Source organism: Peromyscus leucopus, chromosome X (genome assembly GCF_004664715.2).
Source record: "Peromyscus leucopus breed LL Stock chromosome X, UCI_PerLeu_2.1, whole genome shotgun sequence".
Classification (NCBI taxonomy): domain Eukaryota; kingdom Metazoa; phylum Chordata; class Mammalia; order Rodentia; family Cricetidae; genus Peromyscus; species Peromyscus leucopus.
The window spans coordinates 96,917,562-96,934,867 of record NC_051083.1 but is presented as its reverse complement, the minus strand read 5'-3'; the positions used below and the strand labels follow the sequence as shown (position 1 = coordinate 96,934,867).

The 17,306-nt window shown below is 36.8% G+C and overlaps 1 protein-coding gene across 12 annotated transcripts in view; it reads right to left on the bottom strand.

Moving 5' to 3' along the window:
* Positions 1–17,306, bottom strand: part of Pak3 (p21 (RAC1) activated kinase 3) — a 277,471-nt gene that overhangs the window by 23,780 nt on the left and 236,385 nt on the right. For all 12 annotated transcript variants that reach the window (XM_028876944.1, XM_028876946.1, XM_028876951.1 and 9 more), the window contains 3 exons: positions 3,034–3,082; positions 2,653–2,765; positions 1,130–1,247 (listed from right to left, as the gene is read on the bottom strand). In XM_028876944.1, coding sequence (XP_028732777.1) covers positions 1,130–1,247; positions 2,653–2,765; positions 3,034–3,082 — 280 coding nt within the window. The remainder of the gene's footprint in view (positions 1–1,129; positions 1,248–2,652; positions 2,766–3,033; positions 3,083–17,306) is intronic.

The following is a 17,306-nucleotide window of genomic DNA, read 5'->3' as shown; positions in this document are numbered from 1 at the left end:
TACATGGTGAAGTTTCAGTAGATCTAGCATGGTAAACAAGAATGGGCAACTGAAATAATTTCTTTGGGCTATGTCTGATGGACAGGTTTGAGGATGGCTACCAGTTCTAAAGTAACTAAAGGTACTTGTTTGGAAATGCTTTTGACTTGCAATACTAAAAGACACAAAATACAGGCTCAGGTAAAATATCCTACTAACTGAAAGATTAGCTAATATAATTTAGCTTGGCTGCACATTCATCGTTTTTCAAGTTTCCACTTTGCTTTGTAGAAAATGTCATAATGAGACCCCACTGAAGGGTGATCAAAATAACAGAATAAAACATCATCAAATTGGCTAGAAACTAAAGATAACACTTATTTCTCTTTATAAATGACAGGTCCTCAGGCTCACTAGAATATTCATGGAATACTGTAAAGCCATTACTTCGTGGGGTGAGGGAAGATTGTGTTGAAATTCCTTTGAAAGCCTGTGAGATGGGTCAACAGGTCACAACACTTGATGCCAAGCTTTACGATCTGAGTTCAATTTCCTGGATGCACATGATGGAAATTGAAAACTGAGTCCCAAAAGTTGTTCTCTGATATCCATATGCACTCATAGTACACACACACACACACACACACACACACACACACACACACACACACACACAAACACACATACACAAAGAACTCAAATAAACAAATAAGTGTGTCAAAAACAAAAAACTGCTTTCTAGAAAATAATTGGAATATAATATAGTCTGTATTTTATGGAACTCATATTGATCAAGCAGAACACAACATATATGTTATAAAAATTCCCACAAATCAGAAATGGATTCCATGTTAACATAACAGTTGGCCATGTTCACTGATACTACTATGTGTGAGCTTAGACACAGTGTCTCCTGAATAGCATATTACTGCTTACAAGAGCCACAGAGAAGCAAGTAAAGTAAATAAGGGTCTGGCCAAGGTGATTCATGGACATGACATTAAGTATAGTTTAAGCACTCTTCCATTTTTTTTTCAGTAGAGAAAATATACTAATGTTATTTTGATGCTAGAAATATTCTGAATAATCAAAAAGAAAGCATTAACAAATTTTATATTTCTCACAAGCAAGAAATATTCTCTATTCTTACCTCTCTACAGACAGCTGCTATCTGTCCTTCATCCATACAGGTCTCTGTGACCACATCAGTTAAAGAGCCACCAGCCAAGTATTCCATGACTACCCACAGCTCATCACCCACTAAGTAGCTATAATAAGAAAAGAAAAATACTTTGACTTTGGACTAAGGAGGTGAAGACTCTAATATCCTCAGGCCTTATTTGTGATGAAAGTCGATAGTGTCATGCCCATTATCTTTAAGTGATTATTGAGGAACAATCTTCAGTACTCAAATATAGGAACTAAGGTCCCTGGATAGCCTCCCAATTCAGGAAAAGAGTAGGAGATTATTCAAATCAATTAGCACTATCTTCTTATAGAGAAGAGTGACCCCAGTGACTCCATCCTGCCTTAATACTCACGCCACTAAGCCTGGTATGGTGGCTCACATCTGTAATCCCACCTACTTGGGAGGATAAAGTATGTTGACTAGGAGTTGAAGGTTAGCCTTGGGTATGTGTAAGTTCCAGGCCATCCTGAGCTGCAGAGATATTTTTAAAAAGCAAGCAAACAAACAAGCAAACAATCAAAAAACTACCTCACTATGAAACAAGACTTTCTATTCTGGGCTACTCAAACTACGGTACTTTTGTGATCCACTTGGCAAGTCTCTTAAAATTCAAATTTTGCAGGTTCCATTTTCATTAGTTATGGACAAAAGCCTAGAAAATCAACCCCTTTCAAAAGTGTAAATGCAAGTTTTATAATACTACAAATGCACAAATCGAATTCATGTCATACTGTTGCAGATGGGCCATAAAGGACACTTCGGGAAACACTTATTAGAACTAGAAAACTCAGTGGTCCTTTCGCTCTCATTTCCCTACCATATCAATGTCTATTGGCCTAACATGGATGGCAAGCCCTTAAGCTCATGGAGGTTGAGCTCTAGCCTTGTTTCATTCACATCCCATCAGAGAGCTCAGCAGAGTGGTGCTAAGCAAACAACGACTGGGATTGGAAGAGACAGATGTTAGCCACAAGAGAAGACTTAGCACAGTCTTTAAGTGCCCATTTGTAACACACTCTTAATACCACTGATGAAAGAGACATTAATTACCTGCTTTAGGAAAAAGGTTTAAGATTAAAGTCTCAATTCCCCCGACCTCATTGTCAGTTAATCATAAAGCACCCATTAAAACAGCGCTATTGTCTGCTTTCTTTCCTCAGCCTCCCAGGGACCATACTGGCTCCAAAGAGACACTTGATGAAATGTTTGAAACACCACTGCTTTCTCCTATATATAGTAGTCCATTTCCTGCCAACATGGAGCCACCATCCTTAAAAGGAAATCACGTAAACTAGGTATATTTAAAACCAAGTCCATAAAATGAATTTTCAAGTGTTTGATGGGGAAAGATTTACTCCATTACTTTGTATCATTTCAGAAATATTTGTAAATGATTATGAAAGTAATAAATTGCCAATAAATAATTTGACAAGAAAATAACATCTTAGGAAGAAAATACATAATAAATAAGAGAAAATACTTACCTATCTAAATAATTAACAATATTGGGGTTCTTATTTTCCCTCATGACAAGAATTTCATTAATAATTAATTCCTTTTTGGGTTGCTGTTGAAGGTTCATTTGCTTTATAGCCACCTGAATGATGATTAAAATACAAGAACAAATTATGATTACTAAAATATACATGAATATAAATGTACAAATTCATTATCTACAGTTTTTTTCTGTTCCAGAAATATGCACTCTTTCTTTGGTCAGTCATTACTGTCTATTTCAGATGTTTCGCCCAGCAGCGAATCTAAACTCCCACTGTAACCCAGTGCTCCCCATTAGACACACATACTGTCAACAAGAAAACTTGATAAACACAAAGGAATAATAGAGACCAAACGATGGCCCATACCTCTTGTCCTGTTGCAATGTCTAGTGCTGTATAAACAGTACCTGATGCCCTGGAAAAGTGAAAATTACCCAGTGAATAAGCAGTCAAGGTGTTATCCATATATTGCCATGTATGAAAATGGGATTTATTTCCAGGAGAGTAAGAACACTTAATATTAGATGTACTCTCTTAGCAAAGTTATAAGTGCACAGTACCAAAACAACTGTCTTATTTACTAATTACATCTGAAATAATCACAACGAATCCTTTGTGCTGAACAAGAACCTCCCATTGGATTTTCTGGCACCAGTTCTTGGGCTACACACTTGTGAATTTAGCATACTGGCCTTGATCTTCTCAGAGAAGCCTTGTAATATTCATAATATTCTTTATATGTTAAAACAACCAACATTTCAGGACTGTGATTGACTGAAGTAAATTTCAGAAAAGAATAGATTATCTTTTGCTTAGGCAACTGTAACTCAACTGTTATTTTTTAGCATATGGGCAGAGTAGCTATTTTATGTATTTCCAAGCCTTCATTTAATGAATCGGTCACTTTCAGTGTTAAGTCAGTGCTGTACCTACACAAAGGAATAAAACCGGGGCTCTGTTATAGAGCTTCCATCTTTATTTTTCTTTTTGCTCAATTCTCAACAATTTCTGTGAGTTTTCACTCATGTGAAATATTTTTCTTTTAAAAAAACATCATTTCTTGAGTCTTTGTAGTACTTATGCTTCTATTTTAACTTTAAAAATGTATTGTCTGGCTGGATTTCCAGTGTATTTCTGTGAATCACACTTGTTTTCTGAAGGTCTTCCCACCATCCATCATTTCCAGATGAGGAGGTATCTAGTTCATCTGTGGCAAGTAAAAGAGCTAGGATAGAATCCGATCAGTGATTCATTTACTTACTATGCACTGAGGTTTAAATGTTTCACTTTAGGGAATCTCTCTCTCTCTCTCTCTCTCTCTCTCTCTCTCTCTCTCTCTGTGTGTGTGTGTGTGTATGTGTGTGTGTGTGTGTGTGTGTGTGTGTGTGTGCGCGCGCGCGCCTTTCTGTCTCTGTCTCTTTTACCCCATGCAAACTAGAATGGCCTTACTTTGATCTTTTTGCTTTAGCCTTCCAAATACTGAGATTACAGCCATGAGCCATAACTCCAGGATCAGGAATTGGTTTCTTACACCAGGCATTTCTTTATGACTCTTCTCCCTGGATGAGCCAAAATATTTCTTAAAAGCCTAGGGTGCTTATATTACCTGTTCCCAGAAAAGGAAACAGATAGTGTAAGGTAAGAAATATTTGACTAGTAGCAGAAATTTAAGATCACCTCACCATCACAAGCCGGGCTAGTAATTTCCCAGTTACCACAGAACAATAAGCATGTATTGAATGTGCTCTGTGTGTCAAACACAGTGCTGAGAGCTTTATATACTTGATTTTATGGATCCTTCTCATATTCATCTATAGTATTCTCATGTCATAAGTCAGAAGCCCAAGAGTCAGAAAGGTTAGGTAACCTTCCCAGGCTATACAATTCACAAACCACATTCTGCTTAGCTTTAAAATTAGTTTTTGAAATTAGACTAAATATTACACTAAATCACTAGGTGTTACCTGCACAAACACTTGGCAGTTCTCAAAATGGTTTATGCTTACATTAAACAAATCCGTCGTTGATATTGTATATTACAGATTCCGCATTCAGAACTTATAGTTGATGCCCTATAAATATTTGATGAATCAACACATTAATAAAACTATTCTTAAACAAATATTCAATTGCAACAAGATCTTTCCTTTCAATAAAGAAAGTATTTCATCCAATTGAATCTTCATGAGACACTTCCTTCTTGGAATAAATGATCAGAAATCCCTGAGTTTGGGGCCAGTGTGTGATTTATCGTTTTGAACTCAGCACTATATTGAGTTCAGAGGAATAAATTGTCTCAACTTGATGTGTATTTCAGCAGCAAAAAGCCGCAAGGAGCTCTTCAGACCTAATTGGTAACTATGATTTTTAAATCTTTATTTGGTTTATCTTTAGATGTTTAAAACATTTGCATACCTTCAGATGCAGAAGAACGACAGTATTTGTAAAAATGAGATAGTAGTAAGTGACACAATTTAAAAAAGCATTTGGCCCTGGGTCCACATCAGTGTTGAAGCTTAGTACAGTCACTGTTGTTATCAGCCCTTATTGCTGCTGTAGCTATTCATTTCACAGCAGAGAATAACTGATATACTGACTGGCAGTTGCCCCCTCCCAATGTCCCAGCCCTAAAAACTTTGCTAGCATATTTTTACTGTTCAACAGCAGGGTTTTAAGGGTGATCTTTTTGACCAATTTGTAGAGACTTTTTTAGTCTCTCTCCCTTGAGAAATGGTTTTGCAGTTTTCTTTTTTTTTCTTTAAGCTTAGAACACATTACATAAAAATCATACATGTGAACTTACAGTACATAAATTAAGCAAGATGGGAGCTGGTCTAGTTAAAGTTAGGCTGACAAAAGGCTAGCCCACATGGTGACTTTTCCCTTATTCTCCGTGGGTGTTCCTCCAACCGCTGAAGTCCATTTCCACTGCTCTAGGAAATAAATCTATGATTGACTGAAAGTTCAAGAGGGATTAGTGTTTACCATCTTTGGAGATTTACCTTGAAATCCTTTGTTTTCTTTCTTTTCTTGTCTGTTTTGTCCCTCCATTCCCTTCAACATTTTATTGTCTTAAACTTGCTGGAGTCCTAATCCTGAAAGCCCAGTATCCCAGGATTTACAACAAACATTAGCATAGGCTCACTACAAACAGACAATTTAAAGAACCTGAAATTCTAGAGCATGGGTTAGTAGCTAAACGTGAATGCTTCCCCTTCATTTGCCCTTCTCTCACTTTACTGGATTTATGCAATTGTTCAGTGGGGAGACATTTTCCCCTTCCTCCTCCCTTCAGTTCTGTCTTAAAATGGGTTCATGTCATGCCCCTTCCCAATCAAACATGCTATTAGGTAGATGGCTTTAGGGCACTGATCAGTAAGTTGGAATCTTCAACTGAATATGCACAAATTCAGATATCGACAGTGAAACTTAGTACCCGATGAGCCACTCCATGTTAGAATACCTAACATTTCACTGAACCCCAAGTCTACTGTATTTTTACACTTCAATAATTGAAGATTGATTTCTGACTCAACATGAGAGTTTTTTGTTTGTTTGTTTGTCTTGTTTTGTTTTCTTCAAGAGATCTCAATATCATTAAGATTCATTGATAAAATCACATTTGTTGACCACTGCTGGGCTGAGAAAAGCATTCCTCATGCCTACTCATCCAAATCTCTCCTGATTCAAATCCTACCACTTTCTAGTTGTGTGACTCTCCGTAATTTACCTTCAAAGGTGGATTAAATGTATGCTAAGCTTAAAAGATGTACAGCCCTAGTACATAGTAATTGCCAAGTAGCTATTAATGATTATTATTTTGTTGATTGCTCTCTAATATAGCAACTAACTTCCCAATTGTAACCTATAGATGAATAAGAAACTCTTTACATATCTGGGAGTTTTCAAGATACCTAATGTTTCTAATAGAAATTCAATAGTTACCTAAGATAGAGGTAATTGAAATACCATAATGTGACTGCTAAATATCATGAACTAATTCAAAATCTCTAAATATTTGTAACAAATAATTATTTTTACTTAATAAAGCATAAGAATCACCATTAATAAGTACAGTTCATGGTCAAGTTATTCGTTTGTAGGTGGTGAAGTTCAACAGTCCTTTCTTTGTAATATTTGGGGCACATGGGTAACTAGGAAACAACCTTTATGCTAATCATGTGGCACACAGATTCCCAAAAGATGAGCCTTGCAAAGTGCTGAAGTGTATTAAAATATCTCAATATATATGCTTACACAATAAAATTTTACTTCATCTTAACTTGAAAACTCCATCATCTAGTGGCATTTTAGGATGTACAGAAATCAGACTGATAAAGATGGGGAATAAAATTCCGTATTCACTGACATACTGGGTTTGGCGTGCTTAAGGAACATCACTGTCAATTTGATTTTCTCTTTGCCAACAACTTAATTGATTCTTCTTTCCCTCTATTCTCATTTTATTAAAGATATAATGTTTTAAGGAGAATATTTATTTATTATGCAAATTTTATTTATTAAAAATCTCAGTTCCTCAGATGGTACAAGGAAATTATACATTAGTAGAACTGAATGGAAGACAGGTTCGTCCAGTTTAACCTCCTCATTACAGATGAGAACGCTGAAGCCCCAAGAGTGGGAAGGATATGCCCAATAGGAAACAACTAAGCAAGTTCTCCGAACTACGAAGTAGAGCTCTTCTAAACCTTCAGCATAGTTAAAGAACATGAAACTAACAGACTGTTCAGCCACAGGGCCTCATCAATTACAGTATGATGAATACCACTGCTAGGCTCTGAGCTTTGCACCAGATGCTTTATCCATAGGTTCTCCTTGTCATGGTCAAGTACACAGTCCTCAAATGGAAACACTGGCATCTAGCCTGAAAGGTCTAGAAAGAAACAATTCACCATTTCTCCATTTTTCTCACAAGTCAGTTTAATTATCACTATTCTCCACTAGGTTTTGAGGTTGACATTGAGAGCCAATGTCAAACCATGCTAAATAGTTGCCAGGGCAACAACATGGTAAGACTAATAGTTGGGATAAATCACTTTGATGTCAGTATGAAAATGAATTAGAGGATAAGAGGGCAATAAAGTAAGGATAGGAGAAACTTTGCAGACTGAATAAAGAGAAAAGGGCATTAGGAAGCAATGAGGTGTGTGGTAAGCCTGGTGGGAATGAGTAAGGTCGCCTGAAGGATAGGTGCTACTCCCTTTTTAATGTTTTACAGGTTCAAGTGTGGTGCTAATGAGGTCACAGTCAGGAACATAATCCCCATTTATGTTGGTTATTTTTTTATATCTACTCTTGCTTTTCCTGCTGCTGTTGGTAGAAATACCTTTATCATTTATTGAGACATTCTCTCTGTCAACTCACTGGAAATGAATGCTCTCTTTTAGTGCCCACTCTGTGCAACTCTCTATTTGCCTCATTTTACAAATGAGTAAATTGGAACTGGGCAATTGTGAGTAGCTTACCATGGTATACAGCTAATATCTGAGTTTTAAAATGCATCGGTTTGTTTGATGCCATTGCTCAACTACATCTTTCACATTTGCCATTTTATTTATGAAGATGCCATAATGAAATTCAATCAATGTTCATGTTAACATGGCTGAGATAAACATATAACTGTCATCACTATTTAAGAGAGTTACTACTCAATAGGGCCCTATATAGAAATGGTTTTACTATATAAGTGCAGTTGACATAAAGTTGCACAAATGTTTGTTTGATACTGTCACACATGCCCTTGTATTGAAATATTAGAGTAGATGTAAAACATAATCATCTTGAATGGGTATAAAATTCCTGACTGGGACTTCAATATCCATTAGGAATGGTGAGGAATACTGTATACAGTGATGTTAGAGGTGGTGCAGTGTTTTCTCTCATGAAGTTTATTTATATGTGTATCTAAGGTAAAAAATAAAATAGTATAGATTATATAAGTCATCACTTGATGACCTAAATACATAGAATGAAGCTAGAACCAGGAGGTACAAGCTTTCATTAGTAAGATTATGAAATCCAGTGGGGGAATTTTCTGTTGTTTAGCTAGGACATAGCTTTCCTCAGATCATTCACAGTCATCTGTTTTTAAATAGAGCTGTAACACACTATGGGTGTGAGGCCAGAAAACTCAGTGGGTTGTAGTCCAGTGATAATGAGGCCACAGTTACAGAGCTTAATCCCTGCAAATGCCAGCTAACTCTCAGTTCCTCCCTTCACCATTAAGTCAAAGCAGCTGTTTCACAGTGTTTGCCATTAGTTTCCAGAGGGCCTGGACAGGAAAGAGGGCAGGTGGCTTAATACATGCTCATTACGATGACTGGCAAAAGAAAACAACTTAATGTGTAAACTCTGCTAATGGTGCTAGATTGAGTGGTATCATCTTTCTTTACAAGGGACAGCAGACAACACGGGGCATTTAAGAGCATTAAGCAGAACAAAGGACATCTTCCATTGGTCTAAAAACATTGTTCTTCACAAGTGCTAATGTATTTCCAATCTTCTACATCACAAAGCCTATTATAGAGCTTAGACTATATCTATTTAGTGCTCCATAACAGTCTTCTACCTTGTGTGGTCCAAAATGGATTCAATGAGGAAGCAAATACTTTTTGGGTGGGTGATTCAACCCAAAGAATAACACACTAGACACCACTTCTGCTCTTACCCTGAATGAGGACAACAACAACAAAACAAACAAGCAAACAAAAAAAAGTCAGAGGGTTTATTCTCAGCACTTATCTCTGAGCTTGAAGCAGTATACTGTTTTTAGGCTATATCTAAACCAAGCAGCTACTCATGGTACTCTTTGAGAAATAAGGGCAGCGGGGAGGGGGCAAATTAGAACAAAGTATAGGAATGCATGTATGAACACAACATAATTAAAACCATGCTTTGATATGTTAACCTAAAAATTAAATGAATTCCCCTTCAGAAATAAGACTTAGAGATATTCCTCTTCAATATACCTGAGAGTATAAAGAGGGGTCTCGTGAATAGTAGGGGAAAATCTCAAAAGCACATAATGTTATATATTTATTTTTAGAACTTTAAGACAAATATAGAGGGGCCAGTATTAGGTGCTTGATTACACACAAACTGGTAATCCAGCTTATTTGTAATAGTCAATGAATTAATCATATTGCCATTCAGTTTGATTATATGATTGAGAAATATCCAGAAGTTGCATAAAATTCCTTTGGCCATATGCATATCATTATGAACAGGAGTAAAATTATCTTAAAAACTGCTCTCACTGCCACTTTCCATCAAACTTGTATGTATAGCTGATCTAATCCCTGGAGAGATATGGCATGGCATTGGCATCATGTAGATATTGGACATTGGCAAACAAATTCTTTAGCATAGACTCATTTTGTCCCACACTTTCATTTTAGATTTTTCTTATATATTTACATTTTAAAAGTCAATATGGAGATAAGTTTTTGTAGTTGTAATATAATTCTAAATGAAGGAATACATCTGTACATGCAAATAGACACACTTATGAACTACTGTTGGACTATGAAAAGGAGCTATCTTTATGGAAGGCAACTTGGAAATTTTAAATGCGTATATTAATGATACAAAAATTCTACACTTAGGAAGTCATCCCAATAAGTTTGCATAAATGTGAAATGATTTATTTGCAAAGATCATTACTGAAGCCTCATTTATAATAGAAATATATCAGAAAAAGCCACAAATGTCCATCAGTAAAAGCATGGTTAACTAAATTGTGGTACATTCAAATGCAAAGCATTAGGCACATGTTAAGAGAGCAAGATACTTATATGTATCCACCTCTTAACAATAGGCACATGACAGAAAAGGAGTTATTTAGTATGTCACCATTTAAGCTAAAATATATCCATATCAAACAGGTAAATGTTCCTCCCTCCAAAGAAAGCTTCTTTATACTCAAATCCTCCTAGAAATACATTATGTATTAATGAATGCTCTTAAGCATTGAATTTCAGACACCAAATATAGGAAATACATACAGGGTTGAAATATACTCAGTTCATATGCGATTTCAATGTTTATACAGAGTAACTGTCAGAATTAGAAAGAAAGGATATAAATAAATTTAGAGTTTATGTCCTTGTAACTCAAGATCTTGAAATCATAAATATGTTTTTTCTAGAACTCTCTCAAAACTGATGTATGGAAAGGGACTATCATTAGCCAAAGATATAGTCTGGCCATTAAAAACAGTAATGAGTACAAATAATTGAAACAAAAATTGAAATAATTGAAACTGAAAATATAATACTCTGTGAATTTATAAAGTTTTTGCTGTGGATATTGCTCTATATAAATAAAACACTGATGGCCAGTGACCAGGCAGGAAGTAGGTTGCCAGGCAGGAAGTAGGTGGGACAAGGAGAGAGGAGAATTCTGGGAAGCAGAAGGCTGAGGAGAGAGACACTGCAGCCACCGCCAGGACAAGCAGCATGTAAAGACTCTGGTAAGCCACCAGCCACATGGCAAGGTATAGATTTATAAAAATGGGTTAATTTAAGATAAAAGAACAGTTAGCAAGAAGCCTGCCATGGCCATACAGTTTGTAAGTGATATAAGCGTCTGAGTGATTATTTTATAAGTGGATTGTGGGACTGTGGGGCTTGGGGAACCTGGAGAGAAGTCCTCCAGCAACAAGTTTTTTAAATATAAAAGAAAGCCTTTGCATTGGAAGTAACAAGTACTGATTAATTATATTGAAATTTGACAATTAAGAAATGAATAATTTATCTTGATTTATTTGTATATTTCATAGTAAACAAAGAATGCTAGGTGATCAAATACAGTTGTTTTCAACAAAAGTATACAAGCCAGTAGGCACAGAAGTAATGACAGATTTAGAAAAAGCACTATTTTACAATCCTTAATAAAATGGCTGATTTTAGCAATAATCATCAATAGGTAAAACTATCAGTTCTGATCTTTATGTGGAAGGGGACAATCACCCTTTGAATCTTCCTATTGATTGACTCCTCACCAAAATATGAAACAATCAAGCCCTTCATCCTGATGTAATATACCATGAAACAGCACCACTTACAAAGAATTTTGCCAAAATTTGAACCTGAATCTAAGCCTCTTTGAGTTAATTTGCACTTGTAGGAACGACAAGGAACAGATTAACAACTCATTGTCATCAAGTGAAACTAACAGACAAGACCAGCAAATGGTGCTTTATACCAGACAATGGCCAGTTTCTTTAACAAGTCAATGGTGGTGGAAAAGATGACCATAAAAGATGAAACTGCCTTCTCTTGTTTGTTTTCAGTCTTAGAGGGTATGCATATTCTGATTTACCATGAAACCCAAGAAAAACTTGGGTTTAAAGAAATTAATCTGGCCATGGCCTTTTGAATTAAAAATCTCGATGGGTGGTGGTGGCGGCGGCGGCGGCGGCGGCGGCGGCGGCGGCGGCGGCGGCGCACACCTTTAATCCCAGCACTTGGGAGGCAGAGCCAGGTGGATCTCTGTGAGTTCAAGGCCAGCCTGGGCTACCACGTGAGTTCCAGAAAAAGGAGCAAAGCTACACAGAGAAACCCTGTCTCGAAAAACTATATATATATATCACCTTCTTTTCCATTAATCATTCCAAAAATCTCTTTATTCTGTTTTCAAAAGTTTTAAGACAATTTCTAAGTACTAGATACAAGCTCTTCCAGGTGTAATATAGAGGAGTCATAAGGAAGGAAGATAGAAAGAGCCAATGAGAACCTGGGCAGCTCAAGAGGGGTTCAAGGGGAGATGGCAGGATGAGTGTGCAGATCAATGCAGAGTAAACAAGCATCAATGGGGGTGGATCTGCCCCTCTTACCTCCTCCCCCTTTTTCATCTACTGTGAATGGAACCTAGATCTTCTATTTGCTAAGGTAGTGCCATTGTGGAGCTAGAGTCCCAGCCATTAGTTTGTTTCTTAATACAATAATGCATTTCTTTTTGCTAGACATTCAGGGAGGTGATAAATATAAAAAAGTCATGGTGGATTCTAAACATGGTTCTTCACATGGGGAGAGGGATTAAGATAGGGTCTCGTTATATACTCCTGGCCATTTGGAGTTCACTATGTAGATCAGCCAGTCCTCAAACTCAGAGATCTCCCTGAGTCTGCATCTTGACTGCTGGGATTAAAGGTGTTTGACACCACACCCAGCCCCAAAACCTGGTTTTTAATTATAGCTCTACATTAAACACAGTGAGTGCTCAACCCTAATTCACTAAATTGAAGTATTCACTAAACTGGATCTAAACTAGTTTAGACCTGTGATGCTTCTTTAAAAACAATCTACTAATATTGCTGAGAAAAGTCACTATGAGTTAGAAAGATCATTTTTTTTTCAGTGCATTCTTATTTGAGGAAAATCCTTGAAATTAATTCCAACATATTAGTGAGACATCAGTGAGGCAGCTGCCAGCATTAGTAAGTTCCACCCTTCATCACACTGCTACTGTTTACTAAGGAAGTGCACAGACTTGCAGTGACTAAAGAGAAATATGTGATTCAGTTGTCTTACTGGACTCCTTTTCACCATATACATTTTATATAACTGTCATAGAGTGAAAACACATTGACAGTGTTCTTGAATTAAGGACAATTTCAGGAAAATCGGGCTCCCTTTCTTTCTCCTTCCTTCCCTCCTCTCATTCCATTTTCCTCTGCCTTTCTCTAGACATTTGACCAAAATGTTTAGAACTTTTTCCTCAGAAAACTTAGTGAAATTCTGTCAGTTTAAAGCTTAGGCTCACAGTTATGGCTCCAATGATGAGACATGAAATTCTGAGTTTGATTTATGGTCGGTGGTGGAATCTGATTCTATGGCCCTATGCCTGAATGTTGGGATGGCAGAATCCCATACTGGAAAAATGTAGTTTTCCAAGTCGATGAGGGTGATTAATGAAGAGGTTTTTCTCAAATTCAGCTTGGAAGAGTGAGTTCTTGTGCTCCCCAAAGCTGATCTTAATGCTCTTTAGAAAAAGTTCTAAATGTTTTGGTCAAATGTCCAGAGAAAGGCAGAGGAAAATGGAATTCAAGGGTTGATTGTTCGTAGCACTAAATGATTAGTGACAGGATTTTGAAAGTCATCATAACAATAGGTAAAGCAAAACAATAAAAACCAAGACCTAATAAAAAGAAAATAAAAACCACTGTGTCTTGGAAGTGGATATGAGATTGCTTAGCTCAGGGCAATAATTTATGGAAAAATCAGTTGAGAGCCATTAAAGCAAAAACAAAGTTAATATAAGTGGGTTTTTATCTAGAGAAAGTATTTTGTTCATTCACCAGGAACTTTAACAGTGGACAATAATCCATTAAAAACAAAAATTGATTAAATTAAAATAAATACAATAAAATAAATTATAAAATTCAAATAAATAAAGTTAAACCCTTACATTTATACACTAAAAGCTATTTTTAAAGTATACTTTGCTTTTAGTTTTTTTTTTAAAAAAAAAAACCTTGCTTGATCATGGTGTCTCCCCTGCCAGGTAAGTATAACTGTCATAAAAGAGCCTCCGTCCAGTGACTGATGGAAGCAGATGCAGAGATCCACAGCCAAGCACCAGGCCGAGCTCCAGGAGTCCAGTCAGGGAGAGAGAAAGGGATTCTATGAGCAAGAGCATTAAGATCACGATGGGGAAACCTGCAGAGACAACCAAACCAAGCTAATGGAAACTGATGAATTGTGGACCAATAGCTGTGGAGCCTCCATGGGACTGGACTTAGTCCTGAGCATAGGTGAGACAGTTGTTTAGTTTGACCTGCTTAAGGGGCCCCCTGACAGTAGGATCAGGATCCATCCCTGGTGCATGAGCCAGCTTTTTGGAGCCCATTACCTATGGTGGGACACCTCTGACAGCCTTGGTGCAGGGAGGAGGGGCTTGGACCTGCCTCAACTAAATGTACCAGGCTCTGCTGACTCCCCATGGGAGACCTTGCCTTGGAGGAGGTGGGAATGGGGGAATGGGTTGGGGAGGAAGGCTCGGGGATGGGAGAAGGGAGGAGAGGGGCACCTGTGCTTGGTATGTAAAATGAACAGAAAAATGCTTAATAATAAAAAAAGAAAAAAACTTGGTTTTTATATTTTGATTATTTGTGTTGTGTGTGTATGTGAAAATTGTCAGTGAAAGGTGAAGTCAACATGCCTGAACAAGACAGATGTGTAGCACACACCAGAGGAGCAACAGTGAAATGTGACTGGGGAAGACCAAGCTATTATGAATGAAAAAGGGATGAAGATGCATTGAGAAAAGAGCAGAAAAGACATGGATATAAATGAGAGCTACACAGACAAACAAATATTTACGATGCAAAAGGAGTCCCAGAGAGATGGGACCAGCAGACAGGTAATCTGTATTCATAACTGTACAGAAAATCTGAGGACCCACTAAATATAAAGTACATGCCAGCATGCCAAGCTTAGCACTGTGCTGGACACTAATGGAGATAAAAGGAGAAATACAATAGACTTCCTAATCTCTAAGAACTTATTATGACTGAACTCTCATCTGGCTTCATCATTTTTAAGAATCATGCACTCTCTGGGAATTTAAAACAGATGTTTCTCCTACAGCAAATAGAACTTACACTGTTTATTTTAAACTGTGTATGATGTTTTGATTTTCTTTTGGTCCTCCTCTTCATCATCTTCTTTTGTGACAGGGTCTCATGTATCCCAGGCTAGTGTCAAGTTTGCTATGTAGCTGAGTATGGCTTTGAACACCTAATCCTCTTGCCTTCATCTCCTGAGTGCTAAGATTAGAGGTGTACCACCATGTCTGGACTTTCCCCATTTAATTTAAAGAATAAATATTTTATAAAGGTATTTATATATAACTTTCCTTTTCTTTACCTTCATAATTCCAGGTATGATTTAACAGTCACAAGAGGAAAACTCTTTGGTGAGTGCTATTAATATGACTCTATTATCTGAGATATTTGAAAGCATTTCTTAAGCATTTTTGTTTGTTTCAATTCTTTAGATTCAATGCTATTTTCATTCAGCTGTATCTTAGTGGGAACAAATAATCAAAATAAAACTGCAATTCCCATTCTCACCTCTCAGAACACAGTTATGCAACAAAGTGCTGTATTGAAATTATAATTTAAAAAGTGTATTCCATTAGAAATACACTGTGAATTGTTAACAAAATCAAAACTGACCAAGTGAGATTGCGTAAAACTAAATGCTTCTACACTACAAAAACTCAATAGAATGAAGTGAAAACTTGAAGACTACACAGAATGTGAAAAAATACATGTGATATATCAATCTTAGAAGGATCTAGAATATATAAGGAGCTATAGAATCTCAATAGCAAAAAAAGAAAGCCCCAAATCCCACTTTCAATAGGAAATCGGTCTAAATAGAAAATTTTCAGAATTGTCACATGGCAAATGGGGCCATTAAAAATGCTGATATCATAAATCGTCAGGGAAATTCAAATAAAAGCCACAATGGGATATGATTTCACCAGAAGAAGAATGGTTAATAACAAAAAGAGAAAAGGTAACAAATGCTGGTGAAAATGTGGAGAAAGGGAACTCTGGTACACTGTTAGTGAGAATTTAAACTTGCATACACGTTGTACCTTATGATTCTGGAATCTCACTGCTGGGTATATGGTCATAAGAAAGTAAGTCAGATATCTAAAAGACATGAGTACTGCAGTACAGTATACAATAGTCAAGAAATGGAATCCAACAATGTCTATCAGCTGATGAATTACTAAAGAGATATCAGTAAATACACTCTGTTGGTTCATGTTTATGTCGTGTTGACACAGGCTACAGTCATTTGGGAAGACATAACCTCATTTGAGAAAATGCTTCCACCTGATGAGCTTTTAGGCAAACCTGTGGACATGTTCTTCATTAGTGATTGATGGGGGGAGGGGGCTAGCCCATTGTGGGTTCAGCCACCCCTGACAAGTCAGTCCTGGGTTCTATAAGCAAGCAGGCCTAGCAAGCCAGGCTAAGCAAACAAGCATGCATCTCCCCTCCATAGCCTCTACCTCAGTTCCTGCCTCCAGATTCTTACCCTGGGTTTCTGCCCTAACTTCCCTCAGTGATAGAATGTTACCTGGAAGTGTTAAGATGAAATAAACACTTTCCTTCCTAAGTTGCTTTTGGTCATGGTGTTTTATCCCAGCAATATAAGCCTAAAATATGTACATGATGAAATACTACTTAAGGAACACAAAAGATGACATATTGTCATTTGGGACAATGTGGATACAACTGGAGTTCATTATGTTGCGTGAAGTACGCCAAGTACAAAAAAACAAGCAACATGTAATTGCATCCATATGAAAAAGATAATAAACAAAACTGATCTGATAGAAGCTGAGAGCCAAATGCTGGATACCTAAGGCTGGGTACAGTAGGGAGAAGGAAGAATGAAGGAAGGCAGGTCAACAGATAAGAAGCCATAGTTAGATAGTAGCAAGAAGTTTTTGCATGTCATTAAAAAGTGTAATAGTTACAATGATAATGTAATGTTCATTTTTAAAGCTAAAAGGAAGATTTTTTAATGTTTCCCATAAAGAAAAGATATATACATGAGATCGTTATGTTTACTCTGATTTGAACATCATGCAAT